Below are 16131 nucleotides of genomic sequence, written 5' to 3' on the forward strand. Positions count from 1 at the left end.
ACGATTTAAAAAATTGTGTAACTAAAATTATATCTTAAAATATTTACAAAATGTAATAATGCTTAATAAGTTGTTCCATTGAACAATTGAAAATATTTTTGTAGAAGATAATGTACACACTATCAAATATTAATTTGATTGTACAATTGCTTAAATAAAAAATTCTGTTCAAAGAAATGCATTACATCTCTATAAAATATACAATCTTTTAATATACTATTCTAAAACATTTATATTAATAATAGTATGTGAATATTACGAAAATTAAAGTATGAACATTTCTCCTTATATAATTAAAATGAAATGTTTTCAATTGAAAAATTATTTTTTCATTCTTACATTATATAAATAACAAATGCATGTCATTTAAATTATGGAATATTCACATTATGTATGCATATTAAATAATTAAATAATACATAGATGCCTTTTAAAAGGGAATAACAAATGTCATTTCATCACACAACAAGCATTGATTATAAAATTCTTGTTTGTATAGATATACTTGGTTTCTTGTTGCTTATTTCTTTAATCAGTAGATCAATAATAGTGTACAATATTTTGTATATGTTTATTTAGTTAATTTGTTTCGCATCTAAATAGAAGTAAAATAGCATAAGGAGACGGTGACAATGCGGTAGCAATTACATAGCAAATATATATATATATATATATCTATATATGTATAGAAATACATTATAAAATAAAAATGGCAACTCTAATAAATGTCTCATAAATGAATTGTGTGTTTCACAAACTGTTTAAAGACTTACATCTTCTTGAAATTTTTATGTGTTTACATATAGAAAAATAATTTTACAGGAAGCTTTCTTGTCGGTTTAATTACATATGAATCAATGAATCACATGAGTGAAAATTATAACTCCATTAGTAAAATGAAATTTAAGAGATAGTGAAGTTCGAGTTTTATTACAAACCTAAATAGTGTACACTTAATAATCAATACAGCAATATTAAGTCTTAAGAAAGACATGGTAATAATATTCACACACATGATACATATATAAATGTACTCTGTTTTTTCATTTTCTCCTTCGTATATATTAAATTTTTAAATATAATAATTAACTAATAATGTTTATATTAATAATTAATTAATAATGTTTGCAGTTTAAAAATCACCACAGTTTACTTATAGACGTTTATTTTTAGTTCTCAAAATAATAAGAAAAGGAAGATTTATTGACATGAATATGTACAATCAACTAAAAGCTTCATTGGATATATTATGTATATTGTACTTTTCATAAACTGATGTGTAAATTTAAAGAAAATAAGAAATTTTTGCTTATATATATATATATATAAGATATATCACTATATTGATCATCCTCTAAAATTTCATTAATGTTAGGATAGTGGGGTATACATGATAAACAAAGAACAAACAACTCTTTTTCGAAACCGTTGAAAAAATAACATTTCAATAAAATATTATGTTACACTGTACATATTTTTCTACAGATATTAATATTCAGCTAGGCACCAGCCTGGCGTATCTTTTGATAACTATTCACAACCGAATGAGGAGACAAGTTAGAAGCTTAATTAATAAAAATCAAATATTCATTCGAATATCACTATATAATACATGTCCTACGTTACTTAATTCTTGATGTACAGCTTGTAACGATAAGATTGTATAGAATTGATTTTATAGAATTAGATCACTCCTTTTAAGAGAATCATGGTCTCCCAATTTATTGTATTTAAAAAAATAACAAAGAATAAAGATGTTCAGATACTTTTCCATCTTTCTTCTTTAAAAAGTTGTCTCATTACATTATTTAATGCGTATATTACTACTACCTTGCAGCTGGCATTTTTTCAAGAAAATCTTGTTCAATCACTGCTTCCAGTTGTGTAACATTCAACGGTGCCTGTGTATCACTCGATCTGCGACTCAGTGTCGTAAAAAAATAATGCAGATCTTGCAATGAACGAATGTTATTCGACGTTAGAAGTAGTTCACCGGGTACAGCTTTCACAGTGTTTGCTTCCTGTTTATACTGGAATAAAGCAGATATTTCACATAGAATCATGAATGATTTTCGAACAATGCAAGAAACACCTGTTCAATAATTTGTTCTGTTATTTATAACTGTAAAATAAGAAGTATAATATAATGCCAGCATATATATTATACATATTTTTATAAATATATCCTAATCTTATCTTTTATTTCTTCTTGCTTCATAGAAATGGAAATGGAAACCTCTAAATTAAACTTGGATTAAAAGTACAAATAAATATTACCTATGAAATTGTTAAAAAGTAATTTACTAGTATGTAGTTTATAATATCAAACATAATGTAAGCACTGAACTATTGAAATAGAGAGTGATTGGCATAGTTACAAAAATAAAATACATATATCTATATATAATTTGCATGATACTAAAATAAGTATTTCATCAGAATTGATGAAAGCAGACCAAAGTAGTGTGTGCATTCTATTTAGTTAAACCATACTTTTAAAATATTAAGATATAAAAATAATAAAAAAAGTCAGAGAATACTAATAATAACTAAATAAAAGCAGATTCATAAATACTTAGATAAGACAAATTTTGTTTAGTATAAATAAAATTAGGAAATTATAAATATATAATATTAAATATATAATATTTTCTTTAGTAACAATTAAAATAGATTTTATAATTAAGAGAAATATGTGAGTGAAGTTACATACAGTGTTCATTAAGTACATTTGTAATAAAAGACTGTACTCAGTTTACTGTCAATCAGTTTGAAAGTGACCATGGCAGTGACTGGATTAAGAACAGTTACTTGTTTCATTTTTTATTTTATAGTAGTGATAAATGCCCGTAAGTGTTATACACAATCACGTAAGTGTTTTTTAAATATTTAAATTAAATAGATACATGTCCAAAAAATTTTGTTTAATTGATCAATGTGATGAACTTCATTGATTTATAAATTATTGTTATAATAACATACAAAATCTTTAAAAAAGTTCTATTTAAATGTATCTTTTACTTATATTTTGGTAGTTTATATATACTACTATAATTTAAGACTGGTTTTTTAATTTATTACTCTATCTAAAATATAAAGAATCATTCTTTTGATAAGTTAAACATTTTTTAATACAATATTTATTTTGAATTACATAAATAAACGGGGAAAAATGACGATATGCTTAATGGTCCATTATATTTTTTCCGCTTTCAATAGACTTCGTTAAAGTTAATTGACTGCAATTAATAGAAATTAAATGATATAAATCACACAGTAAGCTTACTTGAATAATATTTTACTATGAAAACCGAATTAAACTTTTTATAGTATTTATTTGCAATGTATTATAATTACACTGTATTTTGTAGAATATACGGATGATTCTGATTATAAAGATTTAGAATTTTACGAAAATATGCCAGCCAATTACATTGGAAACTTTGACAAAGATCATCTGGATATGGTTCAGGATGACTTTTACATTTTGAGCAATTTCGAAGACGCAAATATACAAAACAACGTTTACCCCCACAAAAATGATCTTCAGATTCCGTTTGAAAATAGTGGCGATTCTCTCAAAAAAAGATCATCAGTCGCACAGTTGGAGTGGTATAAGCCAGAGAAAGTGTATCGATACACGAAACATCGCATTCCTGGATACGACTATGAAGAACTCGATTATATGATCACTAAAAATTTTCAACAATGTGATGAAAGGTCCGTTTGGACCCATTGCCTTTGTCAATTTACTTGTACCGAACCGGATATGGTAGATTGTTACACGCCATGTAAAAGTGGATGCGAATGTAAGGAAGAATACGTATTTGACGAAAGAACGCAACAATGTCTATTACCGGAACAGTGTCTTCCAAAGGAAGACAATTTTTATATCACATAATTTGTGTTAAAATACAAAAAAAAATGTAATGCTTTGCTGTACCTTCAATACACTTTATGTGACACAGTGGAATACTGAATATATACTAATTTGAATAAAGTGATGGAAAGGTTTATAAAATCGAACATAAATTGTTTTTTAAACATACCTTACTGTCCATCAGTTTTGCTATTCTCGTAATGTGTGGTACAAAATCAGAAGATAGATTATTGTTTTCCATGGATCCTACCGCTGAATCCCCTACAAATGCCCATCTATACCTGTACAAAATTTCCAATTTTATGTAATTTCCTTTATAAGAATTATTCTTATAAATATTGTTTGTACTTTTAACTTACATTTGAAATTGAGGAAGCCTGTGTGCAGGTAAAAGCAGTGCTAAATCTAATAATTTAGCAGCTGCAAGTTGCAATTGCAACCAATGGGGATGGCCATGTGCTTGAAGTCCATTACTAGCATTCACAGCCCAAGATGAATCCAAAGCTGAGAGTAGTTTTATATGTGAACTGTATAAAAATTAAAAATATAATATCTTATAAAAGATTAATTTAATTAATAAACTTTCAATTAATTTTCTTTACTAGTTCTAGCATATTGCAATCAGAAGCAGAAAAACAAAACAAACACATTTCCCATTGATTATCAACTATCTCCCAATACTACGAAATGTTTCTTGAAGAACTGTAATATTATCTTTTAACGATTTTATGAAAATATTACACTTCTTCCAATAGGGACGAAATATCTAAAATATAGATATGTTTAGAAATTACATTTCGTTTCGTATACGTTAATATGCAAGAAGCATTCAAAATTACCTGCCATGACGACTGATGTCCCAACACCAATCAATTTACGGAGGCATCATAAATTCCACCAAATCACGGATACCGAAACAGAGTCAAAAACAATATGACATTAGAGGTATTATTAATGTTAGTAAGGAATAGAACCAAACAGTTTAAGTAGGACATAGTATTATATTACGCTTAGCGCAAGATTATCAGACTACATAAAATTCTCAGGATTTAAATTTAATTTAAAAAGAAATTGAATACGATTTTAATATCAAATAAATAACAATTGATAATATATATATATATTTATATATATCTTAAATGTATTAATAAAATGAATTCCGAATAAAATATTATTATATGTACATATTTTTCCTCCTTTTGATAATTCTTGAACAAAATCCATTGAAGTATCATGCACTGAAAGCACCAAAGTCCCAAAAGCAAAATAACTCCCATAATTAAAAACATAAAATGTTATTTTACCTGAATTCTTCACTATCTGTGTTCAGTTCTTGTTCAATGTATAGGAAAACTTGAACAAGTTCGCTGACTATTACCGGCCATAAGGAAGTTGCGTGTTGTGGAGACATTCTAAGAAGTAGCACCCGGAAACAAAGAAACACTTGTGCTTGAATAGATGGAATTACTTGTGGTAGTCGCAAACTGTCCGCAAGTCGTTCTGGTAATAAATAACAATAATAAATAATAATAATAAAGTCAATATTATATGAAATTTATTAACGTTTCAGAGGTAACTCACCTTGAATTTCAGGCATGTATTTGTGATATTGATCCATTTCGCTGCATAGTATCACATATGCTAACCTTTTTAAAAGTTGGGCTTTCTGCTCATATTCTTGCTCTTTCGAAGAGAATATACTGATACTGCTACTTTGAGCCATTGAAACGCGATCTACAACGAAGTAAATTTATTTAAAATAAACGCGTTAATAATCTATTTATTTGTCATTCTGTTCAGAAAGATAACTACTCATTAAATCTCGGAATGTTGTATTGTCATGTGTCATTAAATTATCTATGATAGTCCTCCAATATGGTAAACATGCTGGTGTCATTTGGAAGAAAGCAGAATCTAGCAGAAGATCCAGCACATCTTTGCGCCATGCTTTCCTTGTATATTGGTAACCTGATAAGGAGCTCAGTAATTGAGAACAAGCCGTAAACGAGGCAATATTCTTTGTCCTAAAAGTTTAGTAATTAGTAGAACACAATATGTCCAAAAACGATATTAATCAATTAGATAGGATAGAATCTTACGAATGATTTTTAAGATATGGCGTAATATTATACATGAGATTGGTTAACAGCGTCACTACACGTTCTTTTTCTTGGGAACCATAACTAACATCCAACAAGGGTGCTACTATTTCTGCTAATACTGCTTGAGCTTGGATACTATATGCTGCATTAGGTGGTGTGCCGGGTGTTACTGCAAAAAACATTTTTGTTAGTTTCTCTGTCAAGTCAGGATTAGAATGCTGAGGCATATTGCTCTAACATGGAAAAAATAACAAACAAACAATAAGGATTACGGTTACTAATATAAAATGGAAAATAAAGTTTTTCTAAAAGAAAAGCATATTACGCACCAGCACCACTTTTGCCTTCTTTACCTTCCGATGATCCTTCAGCAACTTCAAATGCGTCTTCCCTTACTGCTAAATTTCTTCTTAACCAGGTTGTTTGTTCTAAACATGCTCCAGCTATTTGCGAACATGACTCAACCAACTAAAATATGGTTAAATCAAAAATGTAGAGATAAAAATTTGTTAATTAAAAGAAAATCTGAAGAAAGTACCTTTGCAGACACATCTTGCAGATCTCTAATATCCTTCTTTTCTTGCATAGGGGGACATTTCTGTACATATTCATTTAAGATCGCCAATAATAGAAATTGAGCAGGCGCCGTTAAAGATAGGCCGTCTTTGAGTAGACCAAGTAAAGATGCCCAAGATTCAATTAGAGATTGAGACGTATTACTTTGCATATAAACATAGAGCAGTTCCAATACAGAAACTTCTAACGAAAAATCTTGCTTCACACCATGAATCGGTGGTTGATTCTTTACAACTTGATGAACAGTCTGAACCAAAGTATCAATAGGCATCACACGGATTGCGCTTACTAAATCAACCATAACTTGTTGATTTGAACAAGCTTCTGGAAGCACCTAATTAAGTAAATAAAGAGACATATGTATATTATACATGTTATATGATATGAAAAGTTATATAAGCCTGGTAATATAATTACCTTCTTAGAACCAGAAGGCTGCCGCCTCTCGTGCCAGGCAACAGCAATGGCGGCCAAAAAGTTTACACCATGATGAAAAGATATGGGAGACAAGAGTTCTAGTAGTTGATGCTTCACTATTCTTGGACTTCCTACTACGCAACTGGCTTGATCACTATATTTTGGTTTAAAAAAGATTCATTAGTATAATATATACTTTTAGACACTTCAAATAAAAAGAAAAAAAGAAACAAAAAAAAGTTAAGAATAAGACAAACTTGTCCTTGGTTGCTAACACTGCTTGCCAAAGAGTGGAGAGAGATGCAATTATTCTTGGCAGGTGACTTAAAGCAGTTCTTCGAGCATGCTGCTGTAATTCACTAACTCCATTTTTATCTTTTGATGTAGTAAGCTCCTATAAAACAGAAATATATACATACATACATATATTTTTTATTATAATATTTTTGAAAACGTATATTCTTTATAATCTTACTGGAGAAAGTGGGCTCGGCATAAACACGTGAATAAGATTATTGAATATTTGGCTTGGATTTGCTCCAGGTATTCCCGTCTGAATAGTGCCACTCAAAGGCTGATTAAATGAAAAGCCTATTTGTTGCGATGTATCCAATAAACAATAATGAAGTAAAAACGTTAAAGCTTCTAGATGTGTCACTGTATAATCCGCAGGAAGACAACACTCCAGTGTGCTTATATCTTGTAACTTTGTCGCCGTTGTTGTTTCTTCGCTGATATAATACGACGCTAAGTTTTCGATATTGCAACATAATTGGTGGATAACTGACGTAACTATAGATGTTAACGAAGATCCCATGAAGGGAAGACTGGAAGTAACGAGAGTTGTCCAGTGTTGGTGTAAATGTCTCATGTGTTCCTATAAAAAGAATTAGATTTTATAGAAAAAATAAATGAAGAAAACCATTGAAATAATATTTTGTAAGTGTGAGAGTATTGAAAGTACATATTTACCAATTGTAAAGCACTTAATATGCTAGCAAGGAACATTGGTTGTTGTGGAATTGATGTACCAACTAAATACTTTAAGCTACTTCCCATAATGTTAGGAACAGTCTTTGTTGGAGTACTCGGTGTTGGTGTAGTTGGTGGGCATATTTCTTCACCTTTCTGATTACCACATTGATGTTCTAACATGATTAAAGCTAATAATAACCTTCAATTACAAAAAATATTTATTAATATAACGCGAAACGTACGATTCCTTATATTTTTAAATATGTACCTTAATAGTTGTATTTGAAAAGCCTCTGTATGATCGCTTGCTCTGTATTTGCATTTACTTGTATCATTGTCTATGACTGGATCATTGAATGAAATGATTTCTTCTGTAAATGTAAATACCTCTTCATTTTCCTTATGAGCATTTTTCATATTCATCACGCTAGATACAAGACAATGTAATGCAACTTTTTGTACTTTGCATTTAGTAAGTAAATCGATTATATAACAACTAAAACCTTTCCCTGAATCACGAACGATAGGAATTAATTCAGAGAATATAAGTGTCAATAGTTCTGCACTTGCAAGTTGTACCTAATGACAAAAAAATTTTAATCAATACTTACAAAAATTTAAACCAAATTTCATGAATACTATTACCTGCCGATTTCCTGAAATTTCTTCGTGCGTAAGTCTCATCTGTCCTAAATTAGGATAATAGCTCCTAGCAAAATAAAGGCACACACTAATTAAAACTTCTAAATACATGCTACTTCTATAAGCTGCTATGAATTCTGTATTTGCTATGTCTCCATGAAAATTCCTCCCAAATACACTTTTCCTGTGTCTAGCTAGTAAATTTAACAATGTTGTGTTTTTTGTCGCATTGGTTACACCAGTCGTTGCAGCACAACATAGAAACATTCTAGTGTTCGTTAACAACTCGTTGCGAAGTGTACGTAATGCGTAAAGCGTTCTAGTCGAATCGTAGACCCCACAGTAAAGCAGCATATGTGAATGAAGATTGTGTACTCCGATTCCAAAATTGCGACCCGTTTTCGAGTTTTGATATGAGGTCTCATCAGTCTGTAAATATATTATTGAGCTGATACAAACGTGATATATAACTTAACTCTTTAATATAAAATGAAGATGGACCACTTACACTTTTAGATGGTTCAACAACGTCGCAAATATGCATTACTTTATCAAGCACTTCATTTAAGATTTCTTCAACTATACTATTCCCACTAGAGTTACTAAAATATTCTTCTGCAGTTGTACTAATATCCAAGTCTGCTTCTTCGTCATCCATCGTCCAACTAGGTACTTCGACGCTTGCTTCAAAACTTCCAACATCGTGAACATCATAATTCGTCGCAAATTCGTTTGTGCTATGATATTTGCCCTTAATGATAGTCCCTGCTACTTCCCTAGAACTACCTGGCATTATTATGGAGTCTTTCTTCTGTTTTGTTTGCTTATTGGTAATTTCAGGGCTGCTAGAATCGAAACTATTAGTAATGGAATCCAAAGATGAGCCAACCTCTCCATTCAGTTTCTTAAACCCATTTTTTTCTTTCGCCTTTAAGCTGGAATTTGCTGATTCATAGAAACTTTCGTCTAAGCTAGCGGTCGAACCTTTGTCGAAATCTATCTTTTTGAATCTTGTCGCATTCTTTAACAACTCTGTTGTTAAGTTTACCTTTTTCACACTAGGCAACAAATCGTCCTCTGTCAGAGAGTCATTGGAATTCTCATTGCAGTTGAGCGACAAAGGATTCACAAAAACAGAGATCTTTCTATTACCAGATATGCTAGGAGGTACTTCTAGTTCTTTCATATATTGATTTTTTTCGGTTACGTACTGATTACAATTATCACCGGCGGCCAATGTCGTTACGGCAAATATTCTTTTCACTTTCACAGGATTTATGGCCTTTTTCTTCTTTTTACCTTTACGCCATTTCTTATCTTCATCTACGTTATCACTAACGTGGTATATCACATTACCGTCTACTGAACTGATCGCGTAAATTTTTGCTGCACCTTCTGTGTCATCTTGTATCTCAGACTTTTCTTCTATGGGATCGTTTTTCGTCAAAACAGTATTGCTATGCTGTATACTGACATGCAGCACGCTCATACGACAGGTAGATGGATCTAAGAGTATTATCAATAACGGGTCTACTACCCGTGAAACATCACCTCGCATTAAGGAGTGCAGAAGCCATGATTGAGCATGAAGCTTTAGAGGAGAGTTGTCTGCGAGCTGTAGATTATCCAGTATTTTTAACAATGATCTGTAGAACAATTTAAATTAATAATACGTGAGATAGAAGATTATTAAAAAATGTATTAAAAATAATATAACGTACCGATCGAAAGATTTCATACAACCTCGCAATCTAGGGTTCGTTTCAATTTCACGTCCGAGATGCCATAATGTGGCAAACCTATTGAACGCTTCTATTCTTTTCTCTATATTTTCTGACGTGAGTGCTAGTCCAATTACATCCTCTACAGCATCACAGGAATTGTGTAAAGCATGATGCAGTTCATGCAACAATTCAACACATCGCATTCTGTATTTATGTGCAGGTAATTCGCCAAGATGGTGCCATAAGGATTGTGCTAGTACCTTAATAAATATACTTATTTTAGATCTCAAGCAGTCCTTATCCTAAGTTTAAATAGATATAAAAATTATTTAAAGAAGTATATGAATACCTGAAATACGTTAGTATATTGCATCAAGTAAGTTATATGCCATTGTTTCAATAATGGCACCATAATTACAGCTGTAACTCCCTCCCCGCTTTTTGGGTAGGTCTCAATGTCGTTATGTGCTTTTAACAAAGCTACTAAATCTAACAAAGTAGCAATACTGGTTAATTGTAAAGCAGGTTGTTTTCCCAACCAACAAGTACAAACTACTAAAACTTTCAACCAATCTGGAAGAATAATATTTCCCTTCGGTTCTTCCTCTACAAGTAGTCCATCACCAGGAAGAAAATACTTAGGAAATGTAGATAGTTCAACAAACAAGCTGGAGGCCATTTTCATAGCGTCATCCCATTCTGCTTGTGAAATAGAATCAATATACAGATGAAGAATGTCTAACTGTTTGGTATCTTCCATTACAGAAATATCTTGGCTGAAGAAACCAGAATCCTCCATATTTAATCTAGAATTTAATAAAAGTTCTAGATATCGCATTCTCTCGTCGAAACTCTCCCTTGGACACGGTATCATCAAATTATCGAACATATTTTGAACCGTTCTCTCTTTAGTCAATACTCTATTACTAACTAATTTCACGTAAAAAGTCTCATACTGTCTTAAACATTTTTCTAACATCGAATGTTGCGCTTGAAACGCAGGAGACGGTCCTCTACCCAAGGATCCTGTGGAGCCCATAGGACTACTTTTACTTGACTGTTTCAAAGTAGTCAACTGATCCTTAGATGGAGAATTAATGGTACTCGTTTCTATGTATTCGGTCTTTATATCGTCCATACTTTTATTTCTTGGCAAACCTTTGGATTCTGCATCCACGACTACCGAAATATTGGTACTTGGTTCTGGTAAAGAGTCGCTTAATTTTGAGGTACTTTTACTAGATTTCTTTTTCGACTTTTTATCGGATCGTTTGGTGGCACCTCCCGAGTTTGCTCTTCTTCTAGGGCTGGGACTTTTCTCGGAAAACGAACCGCTAGTTGTGTCCGGTTTATTCAATTTACTATCGGATTGGCTCTTTTCCAAAGGAATTGCGGTTAAGGAGTTATCATTGACTGTTGTGGTAGTACTCGTAGTTGTATCCAATTTCGTTTCCAATTCGTTCTTCTCCGTGTGATTTGAAACCACCGTCGGCTGTACTTTTGTCAGAATTTTCGCGCACAATCGAAGACTTCTCGAGATCTCCATAGGAGATAAAAGATCGATGTGATACAAAAGTTTACTAATGATCTCGTAGAATAAGCCAGGCAGATGCTCAGAAGGAGTGTCTATAAATGCATCCAACGACACAGTATCGAGCAGAAATTCAGTCAATATACACACTTCCAAGAAATTCGGCATTCCACAACCTACAGACCTCACGGCAATGTCTTCTGTTTCTTGTTTACTTTTTGCTCTACCTTGACAAGCCTTTTCAAACAGATGGCCACAATGTATCCATACGTAAGATGGTTCTAATGTTGAAAATAACAAGTTTGCTGATTTTACTACTTCGTTTGTTTTTGGTACTCTGTTTGATTGACCGCAGGCATTATAAAATGTCCTATGAATAAAAAAATAAAAGTTTTTATATTATTGAAGAGATTATTTTGCTATATTAGTTTTGAATATGTTGTTTTACCTAAAAACTTCAAATAAAATATCATCCAAAATTACTGGACCAATATCTGCCTTTTCTAATAAAGAAACCAGTATTCTATATGGCTTTAAATCTTGTGGACTTTCCTCACAAACAGCTTTTAACAATGATTTTATTGCTTCAATTAGCATTTCCTTCGAGTACATATCAAAATAAGTAGGTGTATTTTCCATGTTTTCTAAAACTTTAGTTTCCATTCTTCTCTTCAAAATAGATGTGCTTACTTCAGTACCCAAAAGCCATGCAAACAATCGTCTGTAATATATACACATAAATTAATTTTATAAAATGTCCCATTAAATATATTTTATGTACATTCTTTTATCTTTTTACTTTACCTATTCAAACTCATGTCTCTCCTCAATATAGTGACAAGAGCAGCTGTGACTAGTGATACCATGTGCTCATGTGTTAATTGACTATTATGTACAGGAAAACCAACTAACAATAAATCCAAAGCACTCCTTTGTACTAACACAGAACTGTCTTGTACTCCAGCGCAAAGAGCAGTAACCTAATTCATTAATAATAATTAATATTCGTGTATAAATCAGTCATTAAAATACAAATGATATTTGATCTCTTGTAATAATTTTTATTTTTACCATAATATTAGTATCTGTGCCCATGATGTACTTTTGTTCTTCCATTGGCAGTTTTTTGTTGAAGTGAGCTAATACAAAAGATATAGCAGGTAATCGGATTCCAGAATTTGAAGCTAAACAATCCCACAAACATGCATAAAAATGTTCTGGACCTACTCCCTCACATACTTTCTCAAGCAAGGAGTTGGTTCTAAAGAAACAAATTTATAAAGTTTAAGAGAATATTTTAGTTCTTGTCTTATGATTCACATTGTTTTTATTTTATTATTACCTATCAAAGTGGTCAGACCCATCTTCTAAACCAAGTAAAACACCACTTAAAAATCCACTTAACCCAGGCCTTAATCTCTCTCCAAGAGGTACAAAATGAGTTTCATATACTGTCAACAAAGATGGTCTTACATTCATAGCAGCATGACCCAATAAAGGAAATAGACCTATAATGAAGTTCAAATTAATGAACACAAATTAATAAATAAATTTAAATTATGCAATTGGAAGGATTAATTGTTTAATGTTAATCTTACCAGCACTATATATAAATAGTTCATGACTCAGTCTATTAGTGCCCATACACTTGAAAATAATGTCATAGGTTTCTAGAGCTTTTAAATGAACACCGGATGGCAAAGCAGGATGCATACATTGTGCTAATCTTTTAGATATCTTAATTCTTCTAGGAATAACTGGAAACTTCATATGACTTAATAACACTTTGTTTAATTTTCCAAGTGCAGAAATTAAATCTGCCCATTCGCTTGTATATTCAAAGCTCTTTAGAGCTTTGTCAACAGCTGACACATAGCTGTATAAAATATAACATTCTTTAATTTGCATAGAAGATTAAAATTCAATGCTATATTTAATTACATATGAACAAATATTCTTTTAATAAAATTTTATTAAAATTTAATTATTTAATTAATAAAAATTTAAATTTAACATAATTAGAAACAATGTCATTATATTTGCTTTTTGGAAAGTTTTATATTAATAGACTGGAATATACATAAACAATCAGGTGAAACACTTTACTTACACTCTATATTTAGAGTCTTTCATGAGTTCAAACTCCTCCAAGGCTATAGAACCCATTGTTACAATGTTTTATTGTAATTTACAATAAAAATAGACGACTATGTATCACATATACTTGATCCTTCTTACATTATTCCAGTACTGATTGGTATCACAAGTGATTCATAAGAGGCAATTGCCATTAAAAAATGCTCTTATCATGCAGCACATTGTGTTTAGATAAGAGTGTATCCCTCTGCCTAAAAAAAAAATCAGGTAACCTTTAGACAAATATGTTGATCACAACCTACAATATCAACCCCGCGCGTTTCTTAGAATAACTAAGTTCTCTCAGACACAGTTGCGTTTTTACTCTGATAAAAATAAATCGCAACGTGTGGTTATCGACTGGTTCAACGATTTGTCGTGGCTTTGTGGTTTTGTTAAAAACAGATTGTTTTATCTGTATTACCAAGAGTAACTGTATTAATCGTTCCGTGTAACATATGATCGACAAGTGTTATATTATTTTCGACAAAAATGATATAAAATAATATTTCTTTCTTAACGTTCCGAGAAATATGTATACTACGCGGTTGTAGAGGAAAATTGTACGTAGAAGAAAAAATTTGAACAAGAACGGCATAACATTGTTTCTTTCATGTTCATGCTTTGTTTGCTTACGATTGCCCGTATCAACGATCCTATCCGTCCAACATATGTATATAGTTAAAATCGAAAAATACTTTTCAATATTGATTTAAAAATAAATGAAGGATTGAAAAGATACAATGTAAACACACTTGTTATTGTCACTTAATATGTACTTCTGAAATTACTCGTGCGCCACAATTTCATACCATCTATGTACGTATTTAGTTTTCGTTCGAAAATATTTTAAAGGAACGATTAACAATCGTCCCGTTAATTTGAGGTTAATTCGATACTGTTTACGTAAACGGGTACAAAACGAGATTCAAAAAGTTAGTAACGTCCATCGTATCGTTTGTAGATAGGTCTGACGAACAGCTCACCTTCTGATGTTGACATTTTGAATTTGCATATGTCGTTAAGGGTGAAGGTGAAAAGTATCGAATAATCGCGCACGTTTTGTTGATCACGAATGCGATCATCAAGAGACGATATTAAAAGAGAAATCAAGGAAGATGAAGGAAATTCAGTTGGAAAATCCTGAAAATGGATCACCGCAGTTTTTGTGATAGGCTTCTGTCAAACGAGCTTTTCCATCATTTCGTGTACACGTATGATGTAGACTGTGTGAAGTTGGTTATACTGAACTATACATATAACGAAGCACAAAGAATTCAAGCGTACGTCACCGCGTGTATCGATGCCACTTATTGCATTTTTTCGTTTGTGTACGTCGCTGGCCACGTACACAAACAAGATTGTAACGTGCGTGACGTATAACCTGTGCCATGCGTACACAGTAACAGTATATACCTTGCTAATTGACCGGAATTCTGTCTTCTTAACTGACCGTTGCTATCCCCACATTTTTTCGAAGTAATATCTATGAAATGGAATTCCAGCTTTTCAGACTTTAAAAGCTTGATATCTGATCATCAAATATCATTGTTTTACTATCTCTTTATACATGCAGGTAGAATTTTTAGTATGGTCTTTTTCTTATTAATTAATATTCTTCTGTTTGTGTACGTCGCTGGCCACGTACACAACAAGATTGTATCGTGCGTGATCGACGTAATGTATAGCAATACTTTGCTAATTGGCCGGAATTCTGTCTTTTTAACTGGCCGTTACTATCCCCACATTTTTTTGAAGTATCTGCGAAGTGAAATTCCAGCTTTTCTCAAAACCCTTAAAATCTAAGTATCTGAAGTCAGATATTACTATTTCATTATCTTGTTCATCTTGCCGGTTTTTTTGGTATAGACTTCACAGATAATAACTCGCTTTCACTAGTTTTTATTCAATGCCGTGGTAATTATGATTATTGAATTCTTATTTATTACATTATCAACGTAATTTTTTACAGGGTTCGCGTATGTCCTATGTATCACCATTTAATTCTAAAATTGCAATACAATATTTTATGTAAATAGTTATATAGTTATTTGTGATGTCTTTTTTCTGTCAGAATACCTCAAATGAAGGAATTCCGAATTATAAGCTTTTAGTATAAATATTCTTTTATACATACTTACCAGTTTA

At 31.5% G+C, this 16131-nt stretch overlaps 2 protein-coding genes across 9 annotated transcripts; one reads left to right on the plus strand and one right to left on the minus strand.

Moving 5' to 3' along the window:
* Positions 1-911: 911 nt before the first annotated feature.
* Positions 912-15253, minus strand: LOC117157831 (protein DOP1 homolog). Of its 7 annotated transcripts, none has more exons than XM_033336113.2 (26): positions 14970-15253; positions 13958-14195; positions 13446-13723; positions 13190-13355; positions 12919-13108; positions 12652-12827; positions 12296-12568; positions 10666-12217; positions 10314-10576; positions 9101-10238; positions 8596-9021; positions 8219-8529; positions 7948-8149; positions 7451-7852; positions 7233-7369; positions 6976-7129; positions 6521-6892; positions 6336-6450; positions 5980-6151; positions 5693-5904; positions 5462-5614; positions 5185-5380; positions 4720-4731; positions 4240-4407; positions 4050-4161; positions 912-2030 (listed from the first exon to the last, which is right to left on the minus strand). In XM_033336113.2, the coding sequence occupies exons 2-26, from the start codon at positions 14011-14013 to the stop codon at positions 1827-1829; spliced, it is 7440 nt and encodes a 2479-aa protein (XP_033192004.1). In that variant the 5' UTR covers positions 14014-14195; positions 14970-15253; the 3' UTR covers positions 912-1826. The 7 variants fall into 7 exon arrangements, with proteins under 7 accessions (XP_033192004.1, XP_033192003.1, XP_033191997.1 ...); XM_033336112.2 differs by having other exon boundaries at positions 6312-6450; positions 7251-7369; positions 14970-15252; XM_033336106.2 differs by having other exon boundaries at positions 6312-6450; positions 14970-15251.
* LOC117157834 (uncharacterized) lies at positions 2350-4032 on the plus strand. 2 transcript variants are annotated; one of them, XM_033336118.2, is made up of 2 exons: positions 2350-2870; positions 3372-4032. In XM_033336118.2, the coding sequence occupies exons 1-2, from the start codon at positions 2783-2785 to the stop codon at positions 3899-3901; spliced, it is 618 nt and encodes a 205-aa protein (XP_033192009.1). In that variant the 5' UTR covers positions 2350-2782; the 3' UTR covers positions 3902-4032. The 2 variants fall into 2 exon arrangements, with proteins under 2 accessions (XP_033192009.1, XP_033192010.1); XM_033336119.2 differs by having other exon boundaries at positions 2350-2849.
* Positions 15254-16131: the final 878 nt, after the last annotated feature.

The sequence above is a fragment of the Bombus vancouverensis genome, chromosome 10 (assembly GCF_051014615.1).
Source record: "Bombus vancouverensis nearcticus chromosome 10, iyBomVanc1_principal, whole genome shotgun sequence".
NCBI classification, from domain to species: domain Eukaryota; kingdom Metazoa; phylum Arthropoda; class Insecta; order Hymenoptera; family Apidae; genus Bombus; species Bombus vancouverensis.

Bases quoted from the DNA above. Each gene is read 5' to 3' on its own strand.
- LOC117157834 (XM_033336118.2), top strand. From the start codon at position 2,783: ATGGCAGTGACTGGATTAAGAACAGTTACTTGTTTCATTTTTTATTTT. The intron at 2,871-3,371 runs GTAAGTGTTTTT...TGTATTTTGTAG, and splicing joins TAAGTGTTATACACAATCAC to AATATACGGATGATTCTGAT.
- LOC117157831 (XM_033336106.2), bottom strand. From the start codon at position 14,013: ATGGGTTCTATAGCCTTGGAGGAGTTTGAACTCATGAAAGACTCTAAA. The intron at 6,451-6,520 runs GTACTTTCTTCA...ACCATATTTTAG, and splicing joins TGCAAGATGTGTCTGCAAAG to TTGGTTGAGTCATGTTCGCA. The intron at 5,615-5,692 runs GTAGTTATCTTT...ACTTCGTTGTAG, and splicing joins AACATTCCGAGATTTAATGA to ATCGCGTTTCAATGGCTCAA.